The sequence below is a fragment of the Hyperolius riggenbachi genome, chromosome 2, assembly GCF_040937935.1.
Source record: "Hyperolius riggenbachi isolate aHypRig1 chromosome 2, aHypRig1.pri, whole genome shotgun sequence".
Taxonomy (NCBI): domain Eukaryota; kingdom Metazoa; phylum Chordata; class Amphibia; order Anura; family Hyperoliidae; genus Hyperolius; species Hyperolius riggenbachi.
In genome coordinates, this window is record NC_090647.1 from 144671672 (window position 1) to 144694309 (window position 22638).

Genomic DNA, 22638 nt, shown 5'->3' on the forward strand with positions numbered 1-22638 from the left:
CAATAATCTTTGCTATTGTATGCCACAATTCTCTGTCGATTGCATGTATTTCAAACACAGGTTCATTCATATGCATGCAAATTTATGCAACATATTTTTATGCCACTATTGAGATATATTCATAGCCAAATCAATGTCCGAATAATCAGAATGAATTTTGCCAAAGCACTACAGTTCCATTTACTCTATTGTCTCTGTTACAGCTGTTTACTCCTATCTGTTGTTGCCTGATGAAGCGGGTTTGTATCCCGCGAAACGCGTTGCACTTTATTTGGAGTATCCAATAAAATTGTTTTGACTGAAAATCCACAGTCGTGTGTTCTGCTTGGAGGAGGTGAGTCCACCACTGCCTCCTCTATTACCAAGATGGGTTTTTAAGTTATTTTAGTGTTGGTTTTTTTTGTTGGTTTTTTTTTTATCCTGTTTGCGCCTCTGTTATCCTATTATCTACATCAAGTCCACCCTTGGTGGAGGGTTGTACCCTTCCTTCTTCTACTACAGAAAGCGACTTTTTAATCCTGAGTGGGGTCAGGACAATCTCCCCACCTGCTTTGACAGTGGTTACCTACTTGGTAACCCTGGTTTGTGAGTATTAAATTAATATTATTACTCTTCCAATTATACATTACCAGTACATACTACACTATATTGGGCTCTTGGTGTTCTCTCTTTTTTCTCTTCCAGACTTGACAGTTTGTTGTCTGAGAACCTCATTGCATTGTGGGAAATAACAGCTTTTATTCCAACTGCCAAGCAAGCAACATCTGCCTGTGTGCCATACTTCGGACGGGCGAGCGAGTCTGTGCGGGCGTTGCAGGGGTGTAGCGGCCTTTGGCCTAGCGTCCGTTTTTTAACCAGTAATATCACCCTCTTCAATGACAGAAGTATTAATAGTCCTTTATCCCCCCAAAAAGATAGGACCCTACAGCAGTGTTTCTCAAACCTGCCTATGTGACTCCCCAACGGTGCATGTTTTGCAGGCAACCTCACCTATGCACATGTGGAGTAATTTGTGTCTCAGCTATGGATTCCATGTAGCTGAGACACTAATTACTCCACCTGTGCGTAGATGAGGTTGCCTGCAAAACATGCACCGTTGGGAAGTCACGAGGACAGGTTTGAGAAACACTGCCCTACAGACTAACATCCCTCCTCAATCAAGATTGTAAATTATTAGCAAAAATTTTATCCACTAGACAATAGAATAATAACAAAATGAAGTTACCATGACCAGTCTAGGTTCAAGCCTGCAACAGGGACCCATATTCATTTGAGAAGATGGTTACAAATATAGTGGACAACCATCGTAATACTGGACGAAGGGTAATAGCGTCATAAAAACAAAAAAGCTTTTGACATGGTGGACTGGACATATCTGTGGACTACCCTCACATGTTTTGTACTTGGCCCTATTGTTCACTAGGTGAATGCGAATTTTGTACAGTTCACCAAGAGCAAAAATGAAGACAGGGAAATATATCTCTGATAGCTCTTCATTAGGATGCGGCACACGGTAGCGTTGCCCACTATCTACAGCTCTATTTGCCCTGGCACTAGAGTCCATAGCAAGCTTAATCAGACAGAAACCAAATATAAAAGGAAAAAAAAGGACTTCAGATTGGAAGTTCCGAAGTGAAAATTTTTCTTTTTGGCAATGACATTCTACTATATTTGGCAGATCCCAGTCCTTCTCTCTCAGCTGAGAGGACCTCCAGATGTCTGGCCACCTCCAGGTAAATCGTTATAGAGGGTCAATTTTGACTGCATACCGATTTATTGAAAAAAGTACACAAACTTTATTATAAGGGGAAAAATAATCCTCCTTCTGTATTCTTCTTCAGACAAAACTGGAAGCTGAAAAATATGTTACTAGTGAAGTAAAGTTTCTTAAATACTTTCCAGCATTTTGTTCTGGGCTTGATAGGTATAATCTTGAATATGACCACTTCTGTGACAAGTATCTATAGCTCTGGAAGAAACTAAAGTACAGATATCAGATGCCAGTTGAGAGGTGTGGTCCTTCCTCTGAAGAATGATCAATATAGGAATGTATAAATGTAGATGCTCCTGTTCCTTCTATGAGGAAAGGGGTAAGGGTCCTTTTACATTACAGCGCTGCGGTAGCAGTGTGATGTGGAACAATTGCACTGCAGCCAAAAGGTCAGGGGAGAGTACTGCAAAGCGGTAAGTGTAAGAGGGCCCTAAGACAGAGGCAGAAAACCTCCCATTGCCATGGAAAAAAATAAAAATCAGCCAGGACAATCCAAACCGAGGGATCAAGATTTTCCCAAGAAGTATCAGCCACAGGTTTGAAACAAGGGAGACTCCAACAGACTTACAATCCTCAAACAGAGCAGGTGGTATTCACCTGTACATACTGTATCTAACCAAAACCTCCTTAAAGAGAATCTGTACTCTGAAATTCTTACAATAAAAAGCATACCATTCTATTCATTATGTGCTCCTGGTCCCCTCTGTGCTGTTTCTGCCATTCTCTGCTGCAAACCTGGCTTGTAATTGCCAGTTTTAGGCAGTGTTTACAAACAAACTAACCAGCTTCTAATAGGCTCAGCTAAGCAGAGTGTGTTAGTCACACAGAGCCTGCAGGGGGTGTGTACAGCTTCTAGCTAATCACAAGCAGCCCTGCACATTCCAGTCTGACTGCCTCAGCCTGACTGTGCCGACTATAGAGAGAAGATTAGATCATATAACAGAGATAACACAGCTACTGTGCAATTAGGAAAAGCTGCAGTAAGCCAGACCACATTAGAAAAGGCATAGGAACTTATAGCATAGAAGAAATAAAGATAAACAATTTGTTACAGAGTCTCTTTAAAGGACTTACGAGGCCAAGTAATGATAAAAAAGTTAATTACCTGCTTCACCTTATACGGCACGGAGGACGCCGTCCGCGCCCTCCGTGCCGATCCGCCGGGTCCCCCCGCTCGTCAGCCCCCCGGGGATGGCTCCCGACCCCACGGCCAGGTCGGCTCCCCTGCCTCTCCCAAAATGGCCGCTCGCTCTGGCTGCGGCTGCGCAGTCCGCATAGCCGCGAGTGCGGCTGCGCAGCTCTAGGGCCAACCTCCCCGATCCACGCTACGTAGCCGTAAAAGGCGAAGCAGGTAATTAACTTTTTTTCCATAACTTGGCCTCGTAAGTCCTTTAATGCTGGGAATACACAATGAGCTTTTTCAGGAGATTTACTGTCCGATCGATTTTCCGATCAATTTCTGTTGACTGAGTATGAGAAATTTGATCAGAAAAAACAAACCATGAAAATCAGATCGGACCTGTCAGAAATTATCTATCAAGCCATCTATCTGCTGAAAAAACTCATGGTGTATTCCCCAGCATAATGCTGGGTACACACAATGCGATTTCCCGCTCGATCAGCTGGATCGATCGATTATTTCCGACATGTTCGATCGGGTTTCGATCGATACAGCAGTCGATTTTGCATGTTAAGTATGCAAAATCAACGGCTGTATCGATCAAAACCTGATCGAACATGTCGGAAATAATCGATCGATCCCGCTGATCGAGCGGGAAATCGCATCGTGTGTACCCAGCATAAGATTTCCAGAAATAAACAATAGAATCTGATTGGCCATCCTGGGTGACTGTTCCACTCTGCAGGTTATACAAAACACTGGCAAGAAGGGGGATGTCCTTATAGTAACCTGTTACTCCATATAGGTTTCCATGTTTGGTAAAGAAAAGTGGTCTCTCCCTACAAATACATGTACTTACAGGCAGGTCATCAGCCCGGTCCAAGTAGACAATAAGAATAGCAGCGGATGGATCTTCATTAGTCCTTGCAAAAATCTCTTTATTCATGCTTACTACCTGGGGAGAAAAATACCAGAGCACTAATAAGGCAATTGCTACACCTGCTCACAAGCAAAAACATGCTACTGTAATCACAAAAATCCTGTGGTATTATTGCACTGTATTGTGGAATTTTTCAATACATTTATCAGCCTTTTTCACCGACCTGGTCTGGAATGTGGATCCTTCCTGGTTTGTAATCACAAAAAATGTTTAGAAGTGCAAAATAAAGTGTTTTGGCAACCAAACTTGTGGAGTCCCTTTTATTACTATGGAATGGCAAAAGGCAAATATTTCCTTTACACAGATGTACTTTCTCATTCTGTTCTGTGTACAAATGTTTCCTGTCACAACAAAGATTGCCTGAGTTGGCCTTGTGTGAACCACTACAAAGTAAACACACAATAGCCTCATTATCTGTGTGTCCATCATGTTCATCCTATCCCTGGCTGGATCAAGGTATCATCTTCCGACAGCTGTGGATGTGCTTCAAATAGTCATATCTAGAAAATGTTAAGCCCCATCTACACCATACAATTTTTTTGTCCAATTCGATTCACTGATTCGATGTAATCTGACATGTCCGATCGGGATTCGATTCAATTCAATTTGCCATTGCAAAACAATGGCAAATTGAATCAAATTGAATACCAATCAGACATGTTGGATTGAATCAAATCGAATCAATGAATCTAATCGGACAAAAAATTGTATGGTGTAGATGAGGCTTAACATTTTCTAGATACGACTATCTTATAGATCGCATGTGCAGAGTAGAATACTATTAAGCTAGTCCTACACTTATAGGTTTCCAATGTTCCAAAATGATCGATTCCTTTCATAAAGGAATTGATTTAGAAGGAATCAAGTCCTACCACACACAGCACATAGATTTGTAATAGATTCCAGCAGGAAATCTATAGAAAAATCAAAACAGCTGTATTGCACTGTTCCATGCAATGCCACACTATGGCCTATTGATTGTCCGCAGCTACTGCCCCGCTCCCAAGATTGTCATGTCTGATTGATACTTTCAATAAATTTTTTATCAAAATCTATCAAGTCGAACATTTAAATGAATCAATCCCCATCTCATTTCATCAGAGTGATCAATCTGCAGGAAATCAAATGGAAAAAAAATGGTGTCTATGGCCACTTTTAGGACACCATCTTTTATGAAAAATTTCACATCCTCCATGTTTGCCTGAGGGCATGGGTGTCTGCAGATAGGGGCAAAATGGGACAGCACCCCCCCCCCCCCCCCAGCCAAACAAAAAGCGTGTGTCCGTCTGCTGTGTTCCGTCCGTCCCCACTGCCTATCATGTAACAGGCAGCGTCAGACCTCCAATCAGCCGCGACCAGTACCAGCTAGTACCTCGCCGACACCGCACTGATATGCGGAAGTGATGACATATGTCACTTCCGCATATGCAGTACAGTGTTCACAGGGGTTACCATGCACCCGCATCTCACTGGCCGCCGGCTGAGCGGAGGTCTGACTATGCTGCCTGTGACATGATGGATGCAGCTGAGACAGCGGACACAGCAGGCGGGCAGTGCTGATCTGAGGTCCAACACATCACCGTGAGTGGAGTGGGGGACCCTATCACTACCTAAAACTGGGGGGCACCTGCTACCACCTAAACTAGGGGATCCCTGTCACTAAACTGGGGGGAGTCCCATTACTAAACTGGGGGGAGCCCTGTCTTTACGTAAACTGGGGGGAGTCCGTCACTAAATTGGGGGTCCCTGTCACCACCTAAACTGGGGTCATCCCCGTCACTAAAGATTGGGGGTCCCTGTCTTTACCTAAACTAGGGGACACTTGTCACCGGAACCTGTGTCGGAGGCGCTCACCCTACCATAGTACTAGTCTAATGTTCCACCATTGCAAAGTAAATTTGGCTCCACCGGTGACCACAGCCACATTCTGGTCTATGACCACGCCGCGCGGTACTATGTCTCAGCTAGCTGGCAGATGGACTTGAGGTTGGTTGGCTAATTTTTGCACATTGCCATATATAATACTCCTGCCATCAATAAAATGCAATCTATTTGTTCAGCCTACAAAATGGCTAGATGACAGATATGCTGCCTATGCGTTACCTGCTCAAGCTGTGAAGCATTGGACTGAAGAGTGAGCCATTCCAGTCGCAGATGTACCGTTCCACTTTTTGTATTATTCAGTGTGTACCACTGGGATGTAAGAGAAAGCAGTTAGGTTTAAAGAAGAACTCCAGAATGTGCAGAATAAAATTAAAGAGGAACTCCAGTGAAAATAATGTAATAAAAAAAAGTGCTTCATTTTTACAATAATTATGTATACATGATTTAGTCAATGTTTGCCCATTGTAAAATCTTTTAAATCCCTGATTTACATTCTGACATTTATCACATGGTGACATTTTTACTGTTGGCAGGTGATGTAGCTGCTGCTTGCTTTTTTAGCAGTTGGAAATAACTGTAAACCGCTATTTCCCACAATGGAACAAGGTTCACAGACGAGAAACTGCCAGGAGTACCACAGTTCTCAGAATTTCTTGTGGGATGGGTTTCACCACAATATCAGTCATACAGCTCCCCCAGATGGTCTGTTTGTAAAAAGGAATAGATTTCTCATGTAAAAGGGGGTATCAGCTACTGATTGGGATAAAGTTCAATTCTTGGTCGGAGTTTCTCTTTAAGTATCTACCCTTCTTGGTCAGTTATTACAATTCATTTTTCCCTTTTGGGGCTAATTGGACCATGCCTTGTAAGGGTTTTCCTCTGGATCAGCAGGGATATGTGAGGGAGCAGGCTGGAGTTGTACTTTGTTCTCTGGTTAAACTCGATGGACGTATGTCTTTTTTCAACCCAAATAACTATATAACTATGTAATTTAGCATACAATTTTTCCTTTGTTTATAATTTGTATTGAAAGGCTGCTAAAAACAGCCCTATCTGATTGTGTAAGCACTATGCAGTTTTAAAAGGCATTACTCAAAATCTGTTTTAGGCTACTTTCATACTATGTGACTTGCATTGTGGTATAACCACATAGCAACATGCTGCAATGATTCCATTATTAGGGCCTTGTCACTTAGACTTAATGGACTACCACTGCATTGTAACGTGCATTGAGTTGTGTGCTACTGAACACCGTACACACTTTTTTTTTTTACTGTTTGGCAATGAGGTAAAACTGCTACAATGCATGCATTGCTACCAGTTTTGAAATCCTTTGCAATGTGCTGCAGGAGCATCGGATTCTGTGTGAATGTAGCCTTATAAAGACCAGCAATGACATTTTCTTTACAATTTACACTTTTATCTTTGAGGCCCCTTTTACACTTACCCACTGTGTCACCCCATGTTACACTTCCCCCCGCATGGGCCCTGCAAGCCTATGGAGACTTGCACACTTAACACGATTCAACACGGTCCGCGGTAGTATCCAAACTGCCGCATTCCCATTGCAAAGTCTGCAGCGTGTTGACACATGATCTGTGCCTATTGGATTATGCAAGCCAATGGGAGATGCAGCAAGTGTAAACGACAAGAGCGCGATGAGATGTGGCACGCATGCATGGACCGACGGGAATCCCAGTGACGTACTTCCTGCCCAGCAGTGATTACATCACTGAGCGGCGCTATGCATATTACCGTCACTGCACGGTGGTGCAGAGTCATATGAAGGCTGGTTTCTGTGGTGCTCGCATCACATCGCTACTAATATGTGTGAAACCGGCCTCAAGCTGTTACGTAATCTACCGTATTTTTCGGAATATAAAAACGCTCCGGCATATAAGACGCACCTAGATTTAGAGGGCAAAAATCAGGAAAAAATAAATAAACTAAACCTAGGTGCGTCTATGGTGCAGGGGCTTCTTATGGACCTCTAACTCCCCCAAAACTGTCTTTATCTAAGCTACACTGCCCATCTATACTAACACCTGCTACACTACACTTCACTTCACCCCTGCTGCCCCCATCAACTACACATTACTTCACTAACCCCTACTACAACTACACTACACTACACTACAGTATACTACACTTCCCTCACTAACATCTGCAGCCAACCCAAACTACACTACACTTCACTAAGTAACCCCTTCAGCCAACCCAAACAACACTACACTACACCCCTGCTGCATCTCACCTGATCCTGTGGCCGCGATCCTCCCCTCCTCCATCTGCCTGTCATCACCCGAGAGTCGCAGCCGCCATCATCTGAGGGTCCCATTAGGTGTCATCAGAGGGTCCAGCAATCCCATCCAGTATCCCCGCTCTTTAAGTGTCCAGGTTGCCGGATCCTCTTCGCTGCACTCATGCTTGTATGCAGCCCCGGGGTGATCACGCGCTGCCGGGGCCGCCTTCCTCCATAGTTACAGCGTCCTCTTCTTAGATACAGTGCCCCGTTCTGCGTGACGAGCGGCGCACGTGTGCCTGACGTCATGCGTGACCCCGGCGCACATGCGCCGCTCGTCACACTGAAGGGGGCACTGTATCTAAGAAGAGGACACCGTAACTATGGAGGAAGGCGGCCCCGGCAGCGCGTAATCACCGCGAGCCTGCATACAAGCATGACTGCAGTGAAGAGGAGCCGGCGACTTGGACACTTAAAGAGCGGGGATCAGTCGGGGATACTGGATGGGATTGCTGGACCCTCTGATGACGGCTGCTGCGACATTGGATGACGGCGGACAGACGAAAGAGGCTAGGATCGCGGCGGCAGGATCCGGTAAGTATGTTATGGGGCGAAAATACCGTACCTTTGGAATATAAGACGCACCCACTTTTTCCCCCCAGTTTTGGGGAAGAAAAAGTGCGTCTTATATTCCGAAAAATACGGTATTTCTCTTCTTGTCTCCTAGCTCATTAGATAGACAAGAACATTTGTTGAATACTGCAGTAGTTGCTAACTTTTTAATTCTTAAATTATAAAACGTTTTTCAGTACTCAATCTAATAACTTCATGGTATGCGTTTAGCCCAAAATTCTAGAGCTTACATATATTCATATACAAACTATAGTAAGTTGTAGGTGTACACCTATAAATGAAGTGGTTGGATTAATCTTCATACAATATTTTTTTTTTTTAATAGTTGTACCTTATCTAAAACTTGAGCTTTCTTTACGTCACCGAGGTCTAGCTTCATCCTAGAAAACAGAAAAAAAAATAATTTTAATAAATGGAATAAATTGCCCTGTACAAGAAGTGATTTGCAGCTTTTCAACACCAGAAAAATTGACTCATGTTCACCATAGTTCATGTATAAAGGTGTCTGGCGCTGTATGCTCAGTTCAGTGACATCGCTAAGTACTTGTCACAAACTCAGAAATGTCAAGTCAACAGACACCTGTATACAGTGCTCCCAAGGTAGGTTATAACTCCAAACCATAACAGCAGAAAATGTTTTGAAAGTTTTTTGAATGCAGGATTAGTATCTTTATCACTTAATACACTCAGACCAGTTGCTGTTGAAATTTGATGTTTTTATGGTGACAATTCTGCTTGAAGACCACCACCATGGGTCTCAGCAGCTGATATTAAATTAGCTTTTCAAATAGTCTTTCAAAATTTGTTTTCAAATCATCATTAAGACCAGGAAGTCAAACACAAATTGACAAAAACGACAAGTGTTTACTGAGTAAAAGCCACAGAATATTGCAGTGACATATCGCTTAATCTATTTCCTGTCACATATATGTACAAATGCCACAAGCATGTGAGAAAGACAGCACGTATCTGATCAAAGATAAGAGAAAGAGGATGGCTGACAGCATGAGCAACAACTTCAAATAAAAGGAACCTGGAAAAGTCCACAATGGCCCAATATGAACATTCACAGACGTTTCTCTGTGGCTTCTCTGGTCCAAGCTATTTCTTGGCCAAAAATCCAATATGCCAAGACAGATAATTTTGGCTAAGAATTAAGAAAATGCTGTGTGTGAGGAACGAAGAATAGCCAGAAAATTTGTGATAGATTATGAATGATTTATTGAAAATGGGGTAGTTTGTACTGTATACAATTTAATACATATATGCAGAAAATGTATTCCATTTATCATTAAAGGAATACTATCGATTCACATATTTTTTTCAATTGACACAGGAATTGTTTGGAAAGTGCTGCTAAGTACTGGTGTATACATTTTAGTAGCAACTTCATTGTGTGAGAAAGCGCGGAGGAGCCGCCGCCATGAGCCAGCGGCAGGCGGCTCCTTCCGCACACAGCGCCCACTCGCACGGAGAGGCAGCCGCCTCCTCGCATCATGAGGCGGCTGTCTCCGTGCAGCACATGACGGAGCGCGGTGAAACTGCCGCGTTGGACGCGGCGGTTAGCGCGCATGTCCCCGCTGCGGAGACACCGCAGAGCGGGGCTGCTGTGGCTGGGACTCGTAGTCCCTCAAGGTTTAGAGTGACGCGCGCGCGCAGACAAGTTTTATGACGTCCAGGAGGGAGTCAGCTGATCAGGCAGGTCAGCTGACTCTAGCTCCGTTCCCCATTGGTCCAGCAATCAGGGAGGTGCTGGGGGACACCTAGGTGTATATATACTGCTGGCTGTTCACTCGTTGCTTGTCTGGCGTTGCGATCACATATGTGGGAGCACCCAGATCCGTAGTCAGATCCGTTTGTGTGTGCCGGGACCAGCTGGAGCTGTAATCCTACACTAAGCTAGATTCTGTTGATAGCTTAAAGTACTAGTTTGATTGTGATTATCTGTTATGACCTTTGCCTGCCTCGACTATCCTCCTGAACTCTGACCTTGTACCTCGTTATATCTGATACCCTGTTGCTGAACCCTGCCTGTACCTTGACTCCGCCTCTGCCTCCTGATTTTGTACCCCGATATATCTGATACTCCGTTGCTGAACCCCGCCTGTACTCTGACTCTGTCTTTGCCTACTGATATTGTACTTATCTGTCCGTCTGTATACGACCTTGCTTGTCCGACCTCGAGAACCGACCTCACGATTGGAGGCGGTTCCCCCGTCCTGTTGGTGACACTTCCGCCTGAGTGTCACTTTCGGGCTTTCCTCCCCACTGTCAGTCTGACTCCTCACGTCTTGGAGAGCTCAGACCTGCGGAAGGAATCTGTGCAGTCCTCCTTGCTGCACTGAGGCTTGTCCTCTGTATTACTGTTGCACCAATCACAACACTCTACCCAGGTGACCAGAGGTTAGCTAGTATATTGGATTATCGGTGATACTGCAGATCACATATAATCTGGTATACGTCTGTATTTCCTGTGATACTGCAGATCACCGGTAATCAGACCTCTCTGTGCTTCACCGATCGTTACACATTGTTTACTGTTACCAAAATACTTTCAAACTTTACTGACGCCAAAACTGACCGCTGACTGAGCCCTGAGGAGAGGGGAAATTCCCCTCACATTTGTTCAGTTAACTCTATGTGTAGCTCTGTGTGTGACAGAGAGAAGAGCTGCAGCTCCTGTGTCCTGTGCTTCTGACTGAAGTGTCTGAAGAGAGCAGAGGAAATGTAACTAATTGTCACAGCTTTTCATACTGTTTTTGCTTTCAGAATTTGATATGTTTGATATTTGCTTTCTGTAGTCTGATATGCAACTCTGGCTGTGCATTGAAGCAGACTCCCCTTCTGCAATTGATTTGTCCCAATATAGCTAAATCCTACCCTAAATAAAATTACGGCTTTTGCCTCTGATATTTAACATGAAAAGTAGGAAAATGTTTACACAGCTACTTAGACATTATTTGCACACTGTCATTTTAGAACACTTGGGTATCGATAGTATTCCTTTAAGGGCACAGAATGACAAAAGATAAATGTCGGTTTCCCTATGCTTGATATGTACAGAATTGTGTGGGCAAGGATTTTGTACTTTACACCAATCCCAGCAGTGCTATGAGTGAAGGGCTGGTGGTAATAACAACCAGGGATTCTTCTTGTATAAAGAATTAGGACAGATGTCTCTGGATTCTTGTGACATGCAATACTGATATCCAATAGTGAACACAGCAAAAACAATCACAACTTCAAATTGCAGTAGGCAGTACATTAAAAGGAAAGTGCATACTTACCTAAGGAGAGGGGAGCCTCTGGATTCTAATGAGTCTTTCCTTGCTGTCCTCTGGTCCCCATTGCAGAGCATGGACCCTCCAAAGATTAGGGCCATGCTCCTCTTCAAGCACGAGCACTCCCTTACTGCACTTGTGCGTGAACGGCCTCGCCTGGTCAGTAAGCTGGAGTCGGCTCTGGCTTACTGCTCAGGCCTAGCTGTGCTCGCGTTGCTGTGCCTGTGCCAGAAGAGGAGCATGGCCCCGATCGGCAACAGAGGAGCAGACAACAACAAGGGAAGCCTCATTAGGATATGTACCGTATTTTTCGGACTATAAGATGCACTTTTTCTTGCCTGAAAGTGGGGGGGAAAAGACAGTGCGTCTTATAGTCCGAAGGTACCATAAATGCCCCCTCTGTTCTACTTTGCAATGTGTCTCACCGAGTCTACCCTTGGTTTCCCGTGTGCCATCTGCCTTTGTGTGTATCTAGTCTTTCTAGTCTTAATCTAGTTTTTCTCACCGCACGTCCCCCCCTCCCCTTCTGGTATGGTATATACCGGTGCGATCAATGTTGTCTCCCGGACCTTTATGCAGCCATCCAGTCCCCCGCGCTGCAGCTCCAGCTGATGCTGCCGTCTCTGCCTCCATGCGGCCAATCGAGGGAGCGCTGCAAGCCTTGTAACGAGGTCTTCGGAACCTCCGTGCAGCTATCCAGTCCCCCTCGCCGCGGCTCCAGCTGATACTGCCCTGCTATGTGGCCAATCAGGGGGAAGCGCTGCAAGCCAATCACGGGGGAGCCGATGGTCTCGGAGGCGGGACAATGGCTCCATTATTGGGCCAATCATGGCACTTGCTCAGTTGCAGCGAGTGCAGTGATTGGCCCAGTGGCGGAGCCATTGTCCCGCCTCCGAGACCATCGGCTCCCCCGTGATTGGCTCACAGCGCTTCCCCCTGATTGGCCACATAGCAGGGCAGTATCAGCTGGAGCCGCGGCGAGAGGGACTGGATAGCTGCACGGAGGTCCCGAAGACCTCATTAAACAGCTTGCAGCATTCCCTCGATTGGCCGCGTGTACCTGAAGGCTTGAAACCTGTATCCTGCGGTTTCTCCGGACGCTACCGGCCGTGATAGTGGTGCGACCTGACCGCTACTTGGGTGACATGGAGCTAGGGGAGGCCGAGCCAGGGCCACTTCAGGGACCGCCAATGGAGGACACTGGGGACACAGGAGGTGAGGGGGGCAGATGGCACATGGGACACTGGATGGAGGAGGCACAGAGGGTTGATGGCACAGAGGGGAAACACACAGGAGGACAGATGGCACAGAGGGGTGACAGGAGGGCACAGGGTGGCAGATGGCACACTGGGGACACCAGACGGGGACACAGGAGGGCACAGGGAGGCAGATGACACAATGGAGGACACTGGGGACACAGGAGGTGAGGGGGGCAGATGGCTCATGGGACACCGGACAGAGGGGGCACAGAGGGTTGATGGCACAGAGAGGACACACCCAGGAGGACAGATGGCACAGAGGGGTGACAGGAGGGTACAGGGTGGCAGATTGCACACTGGGGACACCAGACAGGGGACACAGGAGGGCACAGGGAGGCAGATGACACAATGGAGGACACTGGGGACACAGGAGGTGAGGGGGGCAGATGGCACATTGGACACCAGACAGAGGGGGCACAGAGGGTTGATGGCACAAAGGGGACACACACAGGAGGACAGATGGCACACAGGGGTGACAGGAGGGCACAGGGTGGCAGATGGCACACTGGGGACACCAGACAGGGGACACAGGAGGGCACAGGGAGGCAGATGACACAGGAGGACACCAGATACACAGAAAAGGAGACAGTGGCAAAGGACAGAGAGGACACAGTGACATACGGTAGTAGGACAAGGAGCAAAGCAGGACACAGGGGGACAGAGGCAATCATAAGGGGGACAGAGGAGGTCATGTGGGGGCAAAGGAGGACCCAGGAGGAACAAAGCATGACAAGAAATACAAAGAAGGCACAGGATGGGCATAATAACTGTGGGATGGAGGGGAGAAGATCCACAAGATGCCCCTGCACCATGGATGCACCAGGTTTAGTATATATTTTTTCTCTCCTGGTTTTTGTCCTCTAAACCTAGGTGCGTCTTATGGTCAGGAGCGTCTTATAGTCCGAAAAATACGGTAAGTGTTTCTGAACCAGAGCTTTGGGTTTTTTTTCTTTTTACAGACAACTTGAATTGGCTTGTATCTAGTTAATTCTTGGAATGTTATCTAATTGGCATTTTATAACAAAAACACAGTGACCTTTTTGGTGACTTCATCAGAATTCCAGTTACACTGATTACAAGTTCTTTTTCTCATTAGCAAAATCACTGACGATATGAGGGGCTAAAAATATAAAGAGGCTAAGGGTGTAGCAGATAAATAATGGAAACAGAAACAGGGGGAAATGGGTAAAATTGAGCAGACATAATATAGTCCTAACATACAAACTATTACAATGCAAAATTAAAAGTATTATATAAAAAAAACGTACCAGTCTGGTGACCTCCGACTTACCTCCCTAGGAAGTCATCTTTATCAGGATCCTTGTCAAATATCTCAACCTCCAGTTCCTGACCCGGTACTTCATGTACTATTGCCTGCACATCAATGCAAAAGAGACAAATTTCAGGTTATGATGTATATATTATGCTGGAGTAAACATACAACAAAACAGATTTCCACTCATTATTCCAATAATAAAAGTCCTCTACGACAGCTATAAGCCGGTTGAAATTTCAAACAGATTTGTTCACTTTGATACAATCTGTTAGTGATCTACTTACCCAAACATATCCAATCAGTTAACTTCTGATCCATTTCGGACATTGGCCTCAATTCACTAAGATCATGCTGGAGATAATAAGGCAAGAGAAAACTTACCTCCACACAGTGAGAGAGTTATCTTATCTCTTCATTCCTTACGTTACCTCCTCTGTAGTGAATTTACCTCCTCTGTAGTTAATTTACCTCCTCTGTAGTTATTTTCTCACGCAGTTAATTAACAGCCTGTCTTTAACTCTGGAGTTATTTTAAGGATTGGAGAGTTAACTTAACCACTTAATGACCGCCTAGCGCCGATAGGCGTCGGCGGGTCGTTAGTGGTATAGCATGGAAACGGCCGCTCGATCGAGCGGCCTTTCCATGCCAGTTCACGGAGACTGTCTCCGTGAACAGTGTGCGAGCCGCCGATCGCGGCTCGCACGCGTAATGTAAACATCCGGGGAAGAAATCCCAGCTGTTTACATCACACGGCGCTGCTGCGCAGCAGCGCCGTGACGTAGATCGGCGATCCCCGGCCTCTGATTGGCCGGGGATCGCCGGCATCTGATAGGCAGAAGCCTATCCTATCAGGCGCAGGACGGAACTCCGTCCTGCGCCACTCACAGGGTAAGGGAGAGGGAGGGAAAGCCGGGGAGGGCGGAAAGCGCTCCGGAGGGGGGCTTTGAAGAGCCCCCCCCGGAAAGTGCGGGTAGCCGGCGGCGATCAGACCCCCCCAGCAGGTCATCCCCCTAGTGGGGAAAAAAGGGGGGGGGGGGGGGGAAGTCTGATCGCCCTGGCTATTTCCTGATCGGTGCTGCGGGCTGGAGAGTCCACGCAGCACCGATCAGAAGAAAATACCCCGGTCCTTAAGTGGTTAAAGACAGAAGAGTTAACTTTAGGTTTGCCTGAGGTAAAATGTTGCCTGAATACTACATGCCTTATCACCATGGTAACAACTCCACAAACGTTATTAAAGACAGGAGATAAGCTTAGTGAATTGAGGCCATTGGCCTTACTTCGCTAAGCTTATCTCCTGTCTTTAATAATGTTTCTAAGCGGTTTCTAGAGTTATCACCATGGTGATGAGACATGTAGTATTCAGGAAACATTTTACCTCAGGCAAACCTAAAGTTAACTCTTCTGTCTTTAAGTTAACTCTTCAATCCTTAAAATAACTCCAGAATTCTAAAGTTAAAGACAGCCTGTTAATTAACTCTGTGTGAAAATAACTACAGAGGTGGTAACTTAAAGAGACTCTGTAACAAATTTTTCAGCCTTAGTTCTTCTATCCTAAAAGTTCCTATGCCTGTTCTAATCTGCTCTGGCTTACTGCAGTCTTTCCTAACTGCACTGACTCTGTAATAAATCAATGTATCTTTCCTCTGTCCTGTTTGTCGGGCTAAAGCTTGATTGTGTGGAATGTGCAGGGCTGCTTGTGATTGGTAGAAGCCATACACACCCTCTGCAGGCCCCCTGCATACTATGAATGACTCACACACTATGCTTAGCTGAGCCTATTAGAAGCTGGTTAGTTTGTTTGTAAACACTGCCTAAAACTGTTAATTACACGCCAGGATTGCAGCAGAGAGTGGCAGAAACAGCACAGAGGGGCACAGGAGAAAATAATGAATAGAATGGTATGCTTTTTATTGTAAGAATATTAGAGTACAGATTCTCTTTAAGGAATGAAGAGATAAGATAACTCTCTCACTGTGTGGTAGCAAGTTTTCTCTTGCCTTATCTCCAGCATGATCTTAGTGAATTGAGACCAAAGACAGACTGTTAATTAACTGCACGTGAAAATAACTACAGAGGAGGTAAAGGACTGAAGTGATAAGATAACTCTCTCACTGTGAAAACTTATCTCTACACCTTAATAAGGCAAGCTTCTTTAAGGCAGCCATACACTGGTCAATTGCCACCAGACTGACCAGCAGATAGATCCCTCTGTGATCGAATCTGATCAAAGAGGGATCTATTGGCTGCCTACACTGCAAACAGATTTTGTATCGATTTCACTATGAAATCGATTCACAATCTGTGAAGCTGCTGCCGCCCCCCCCCCCCATACATTACCTGATCTGGCCCGGCGAGAGTCCCCCAGTCTCCGCTGTCTCTTCTCAGCTCTCTGCTTCAACTTCACTTTACTTCCTGTCGGGGGAAGTTTAAACAGTAGAGGGCGCTCTACTGTTTAAACTTCCCCCGACAGGAAGTAAGTGAAGCCAGCCGGAGCCCAGCACGGAGAAGGGACCGCGGGGACATGCGCCGGTGGAACAGGTAATGTATTGCCACTAGTGTCGGTCGTCAGACATTCGAACACCGCTATTGACGCACTCCCGACCCGCCAGCGATCGAGCAAAATTTTCCATGCGGACAGATCGACGGGATCAATCGATTTCAGACGGAAATCGGTCGAGCGGCCAGCGTTTGCGCATCAATTTCACAGCAGACTCGAAAACAGTGATCGAATCTGCTATCGGCGGGAAATCCAGTAAGTGTATGGGCACCTTTAGTGAATTAACACTGAACATACCGATCGATGTGTGATGTTAAGTTTTCTCTTGCCTTATTATCATTAGCATGATCTTCGTGAATTGAGGTTATTTTGCCAGTTGAATGGGTTCAGGCATGGGAGTACCATGATGAAATGGAGCAAGATTGAATGCGGCAAGGTTGTAGATCAATCATGACTACTGCTGATCAGAAAGTGACTTGTTGCTTGCTGTTATCAACCTTTGTATACCTAGCTTTATTCACTAATGGATCTGCAACAAGCCACTTAAAGGTCAGTGGATAATTAAACTCACTACGACAAAATGATTACCTCATACATCTCATTCCACACAGGGTTCAGGTTCTCATTTATGGTGCGGCTGGTGAAGACCTGGGTCCCAACACGCAAGATTGCATATGGATCTGATTTTCCTGCTAGTAATCCTCCCATCTGAAAGTCTTTTGGAGCCAAGTTTCTCGCTCCCAAAAGGTGGATGCGCACAACGCCCTGCAATAAAGAAAAAAAACTGTGTGCAATCCTATAGGGGAAAACAGTGGACACAGAGTGGCTTTTACTGCACACTATACGGTATTGTGTATGAATCAACAAGCCCATGAAAATCGCTATTTTTAAATTACCATACATTTTAGCTTGCTGGCAAGGTGTTCTACTTAGAATTACACCAGTGTAAGGTGTCTCTAAAGTACATCTAAGCCGATGCACGCAGGGGTTTACTCTGATTCCACCTCTCTGACACTGCAGCTGTTCTTGGTAGGTTTAAGGCTCCATATCAATGGAGTGCTTGGGGCCACGTGTAAAACTCGCACTGAGGGACCCAAGCTCCTTAGTTACGCCACCGATGCCGATTACCTCTCAACTGTAAGGTAGGCATGTACGGTTTGATGCAGTAGACTGAATAGGAAATTGACACAGCATAAACAGGCCTAAAACTATAGTAGATATGATTAAGTAAATTAAAATACAGTCCAAAATCCACTTCCAAATATTTTAATACTCACTTTCCTGAAAACCGAACAGAGAAGGCACTGCCAAGTTATCAAATACAGCAACACAGAATTTTCCAAATCTTAAGACTCCTAATGGCAGCCTTCATCCCACCAGAATTGTACAGCTCTGCTGCAGCTAAACAGACTTTTCATTCTGAATGAACAGATCAGTGGTACCATAATAGTAATGCCCACAATGGCATAGGACTAGGGATAGCAAAGGCTGCGACTGGAACTAGGCCCCTGCTTCTAAGAAGCAATCCAGGGCCCTGCATTAGCCACCACACCTGCCATTTACTGATGTTATAGAGGTAATGGTTACCGCGTACGTTAAAAAAGGGCGCCGGGAAAAAAGGGCGCAGGGTTTTAAACGATAATCATGAATAACGTTTTAAAAAAACTTTGTGCTATATTTCGTTTAAAAATAATGTTTTATAAAGTTATAAATCATTAAATAATGTGTATGAAATCGGCAATTTTAAAAAAGTTAATCTTCCCTGTTTAAAAAGTGAAATTTATAATAACGTTTTATAAAACATTAATAAGAATTTTACTAAAGCTATACCTAACCCTACTCTCACACAGAACCCTCCCTGTACCTATCCCTAACCCCTAGACCCCCCCTGTTGGTGCCTAAACCTAAGACCCCCCTGTTGGTGCCTAAACCTAAGACCCTCCTGTTGGTGCCTAAACCTAAGACCCCCCTGTTGGTGCCTAAACCTAAGACCCCCCTGTTGGTGCCTAAACCTAAGACCCCCCTGTTGGTGCCTAAACCTAAGACCCTCCTTGTGATGCCTAAACCTAAGACCCCCCAGTGATCAGCATTAATAACGTTTTTAAAAAAAATATGGTGCGGTTTTTCGTTTAAAAATGTTTAAAAAAAAAAAAATTGTACGGTTTTTCGTTTAAAAGTAATGTTTTAAAAAATATTGTACTTTTTTTCGTTTAAAAATAATGTTTAAAAAATTATAAATCATTAAATAATGGGTAATCATGAGAAGCAGTTATAAAACATTAAAAGTCTCCGGGCGCCGCTTTTAAAACGTTATTTTTCTCCGGCGCCCTTTTTTCCTGTTGGGCGCCCATTAAACGATATTTATTATGGGAGTGAATGGCGGCGCCCTTTTTGTCCACCTGCCTCATGCGCCCAAATTTCCTGCTTCCATGGTTACCACCATGGCCCTTATTCAATCAGTTTTTCTCCAAAGTTTTCTCTTAGGAAATCATTTTTTATCTTCTGTTTAAAACAACTTTTCAGCACTCTGCAACTGAAAAAGTATTGTAAATGTATTGTCAAAATTATTGTATTTTCTTTTTTGCTGGTGGATTAAGATATGTTATTGATCAGGTGCAAATATATCACCCAGGAGAAAACGTAAATAGGGACCTATGTGTTCTTTGCATGGTGGTAATTACTGATTATTACTAAAGCACTCCCCACTCAGTTTCTTTCCATGGCCGTCATTGAGAAGCAGGTTCTAGGGGAAATGTACAATGTTTAGGATCCAGCATAAAAAATTCTGCTGGGGTGAGGTGGAAGTATTAAATATTCCCTGGAACCTATGAGTCTACAGCTATGCCAGTAATGCCAGACATAGGACATAATTTACGGCATGTCTGGTTAAATATTTCCCATGCTGAGTGGCATTATAACTCACTAGTCAATACATCAAGGCATCGCTACTTAAAAACAGACTAGTGCCTACCTGCAAAAGAGTGCAAGCCCCACTTGTGGGGTCGAATACACACCGAGCATACACATGACCTGTCTACCACTAGAGGAGGATGTTGGTTTCCATTAACAGCTTGCATGCAACCTATTAAGTACTCGTCCCTCCCACTGCGAAGAAGTCAATCCTCCATGGGAGGGGCCTAACACTAACTAAATCCTAACCTATGTATATGCATAGCCTGGGTGCGGCTAATTAAATAAAATCGAAAATTGAAAATTGCGCAAAAGGTGGATCAGGCTATGCATATACATAGGTTAGGATTTAGTTAGTGTTAGGCCCCTCCCATGGAGGATTGACTTCTTCGCAGTGGGATGGACGAGTACTTAATAGGTTGCATGCAAGCTCTTAATGGAAACCAACATCCTCCTCTAGTGGTAGACAGGTCATGTATATGCTCGGTGTGTATTCGACCCCACAAGTGGGGCTTGCACTCTTTTGCTGGTAGGCACTAGTCTGTTTTTAAGTAGCGCTGCTCATTTCCTTGCTATGTACTAATGTAATTAGTTTTTGGTCAGCTGCTCCCACTTAACAGCCATGCTTTTGGTGTATATGCAGAGCTTCTGTTTGGGTTCAAGGTGCGTTTGTAGTTCCTGGGGGGGCTCAGCGCATCTCTGATGGAGGCCATTCGGAAGCGGCCTGGTGTTGCGCTGATCCACCTTTTGCGCAATACATCAAGGCATATTTACCCGAGGCAGAGGGGAGCGGAGCTCTGCTACATGAAGGTCACGTGCAAGGGGAATGGCAAGGCGATTTGGCAGCACCAAGTGGCCAGAGATTATGTCCATAATCATGGAGTCTGACATTACACTGCAGAAAGAACAGAGAAAAGTGAAAATGAACATCCTCAATGACACAGCACACACACACATAACTGATAATGGGGGAGCAGATCAGACACTTCCCTTTCTTTTCAAGCCCAATTCTATTTTTTTTCCAAGCACCATTCCCTTCTGCTCTCTTCTGCAGCCAGCAAGCACCGCTATTGCTCTCACTATTTGTGATACGAGCAGGAACCACTGTGGAACGCATAGGAGCTGGAAGCAGGAAGACGGGAGGGGGTTAGCCGGTGAGTATAATGGGATTTTGTGACGGGCAGAGGGAATGCTTTTCTGCTTTTATCATATTTACGCTGGAGATGGGCTTTAAAGCTGCATTACACAGCTTTTATATGCATTTAACAGAACATTTGCATTTTTTTTCAAATTTCAATGGGTATTACTTAAATTCATTTTGCTTATAAAAATGCTGTAGATTCAGCAAAATAAAAAAGGAGAAAACTTGTAATTTTAATACACAGATTCCCCCCGCCCCCAATTTATTCTGAATCATTCCCTCTTAAGGTGGAACTGTAGTGAAAAGGACAAAGGTAATTAATACCCTTTTTTACAATATTCACTAATATGGTATTAATATGTATTTATTCTGTGTTTGCCCATTGTAAAATGTTTCCTCTCCCTTATTTACATCTCTGCAGAATGTTCGTTTACTGAGAGTTCTATGCACAGGAGAGAATAGTTGCTTGGCAGTTGGAAAAAGCCTTATTTCCCACAATGCAACTAGGTTCACAGACAGCAAACTGTCAAGGCCATGGCCCTGACATCACACTGTGGGAGGGGTTTCACCACAATATCAGCCATAGAGATGTCCTAGATGATTGATTTGAGAAAAGGTAATGATTTATCATGGGAAAGGGGGTATCAGCTACTGATTGGGATGAAGTTCAATCCTGGGTTAAAAAATTCCTCTTTAAGTCACACGGGCAAGTAGGAAGAAAGTGTTTGAGGTTATGGATAGGCTCTTAATATAGAGGTCAGTGTCTAGCAGAAAGGTGTCAGTCAGGATGACTGGGGAGCAAGCCAAAACCTTGAGGTTACTGTGAAGGAAATGATGATCTATGAATTGGTGGAGTACATATTTTCCTTGTGTATTTTGCAAACATTGACTTTTTTTACATAATGTAAAAAAATGTCTCATAAATGCATATTAAAATACTGTCTGTACATAAATATAAAGACTGGAAACCTGAGAAGCCCAGCCAAAGTGCCCTACAGCCGGGCAGCCCAGTGCTGCCATCACAAGGCGATATAGTAAATGTATTTTCCTCAAAAATTATACAAAAAATAAATTATACTTAGCTATTATAGTATTTAACTTATTATTAATAAAGTTATATTAAGTAGATAACAAACATGAAAAAATTATTAAAAATAAATAGGATAAAAGAAGGAGGAAATTAAATCCCACCATCTGGAGGAGTTAATTTGTGAGCGCTTCATGGCGCGTTTCATGTAATTTCAATGCTTCCACCTTCCAAACATTGCAGCGTGATTAAGTGCCCTCCCCCTGCCTGACCTTCTCCGCTTGTTCGTTATTGAAGTGTGGTTTTCGGCAGTATTTAAGTGTTCTGAATTTGAACCCCAACACCAATTACTCGTATGCCAAAAAGGACCTTTGTGAAAACTTGCTGTGATGTGGGATGGTAACATCTGGCGCTAATGTCGTACACAAACCAAAGACAACTTACTCCAGTCCAGGTATGTCCAGTAAGTTTGTGAGACCAGTCCAGTTTAAGTCCAACATCTAAGGGCAAGGTGCAAAAAATTAATAAAAAAAAAAATAAAAGCATGCATTTAACTGAATATGACACATAAATAGTAGATTTATAATGCATAACACACCATTTATGTAACATTTGAAAAGCCAATTCTAATATTCATTATGTAACTTACAAATACAA

The 22638-nt window shown here is 44.4% G+C and overlaps 1 protein-coding gene across 1 annotated transcript in view; it reads right to left on the reverse strand.

Moving 5' to 3' along the window:
- Window positions 1–22638, reverse strand: part of ESYT1 (extended synaptotagmin 1) — a 165761-nt gene that overhangs the window by 64391 nt on the left and 78732 nt on the right. Inside the window, exons 8-14 of the mRNA XM_068267626.1 lie at window positions 22426–22481; window positions 20588–20708; window positions 17492–17668; window positions 14422–14504; window positions 8922–8970; window positions 5935–6024; window positions 3751–3846 (exon numbers count right to left, since the gene is read on the reverse strand). Coding sequence (XP_068123727.1) covers window positions 3751–3846; window positions 5935–6024; window positions 8922–8970; window positions 14422–14504; window positions 17492–17668; window positions 20588–20708; window positions 22426–22481 — 672 coding nt within the window. The remainder of the gene's footprint in view (window positions 1–3750; window positions 3847–5934; window positions 6025–8921; window positions 8971–14421; window positions 14505–17491; window positions 17669–20587; window positions 20709–22425; window positions 22482–22638) is intronic.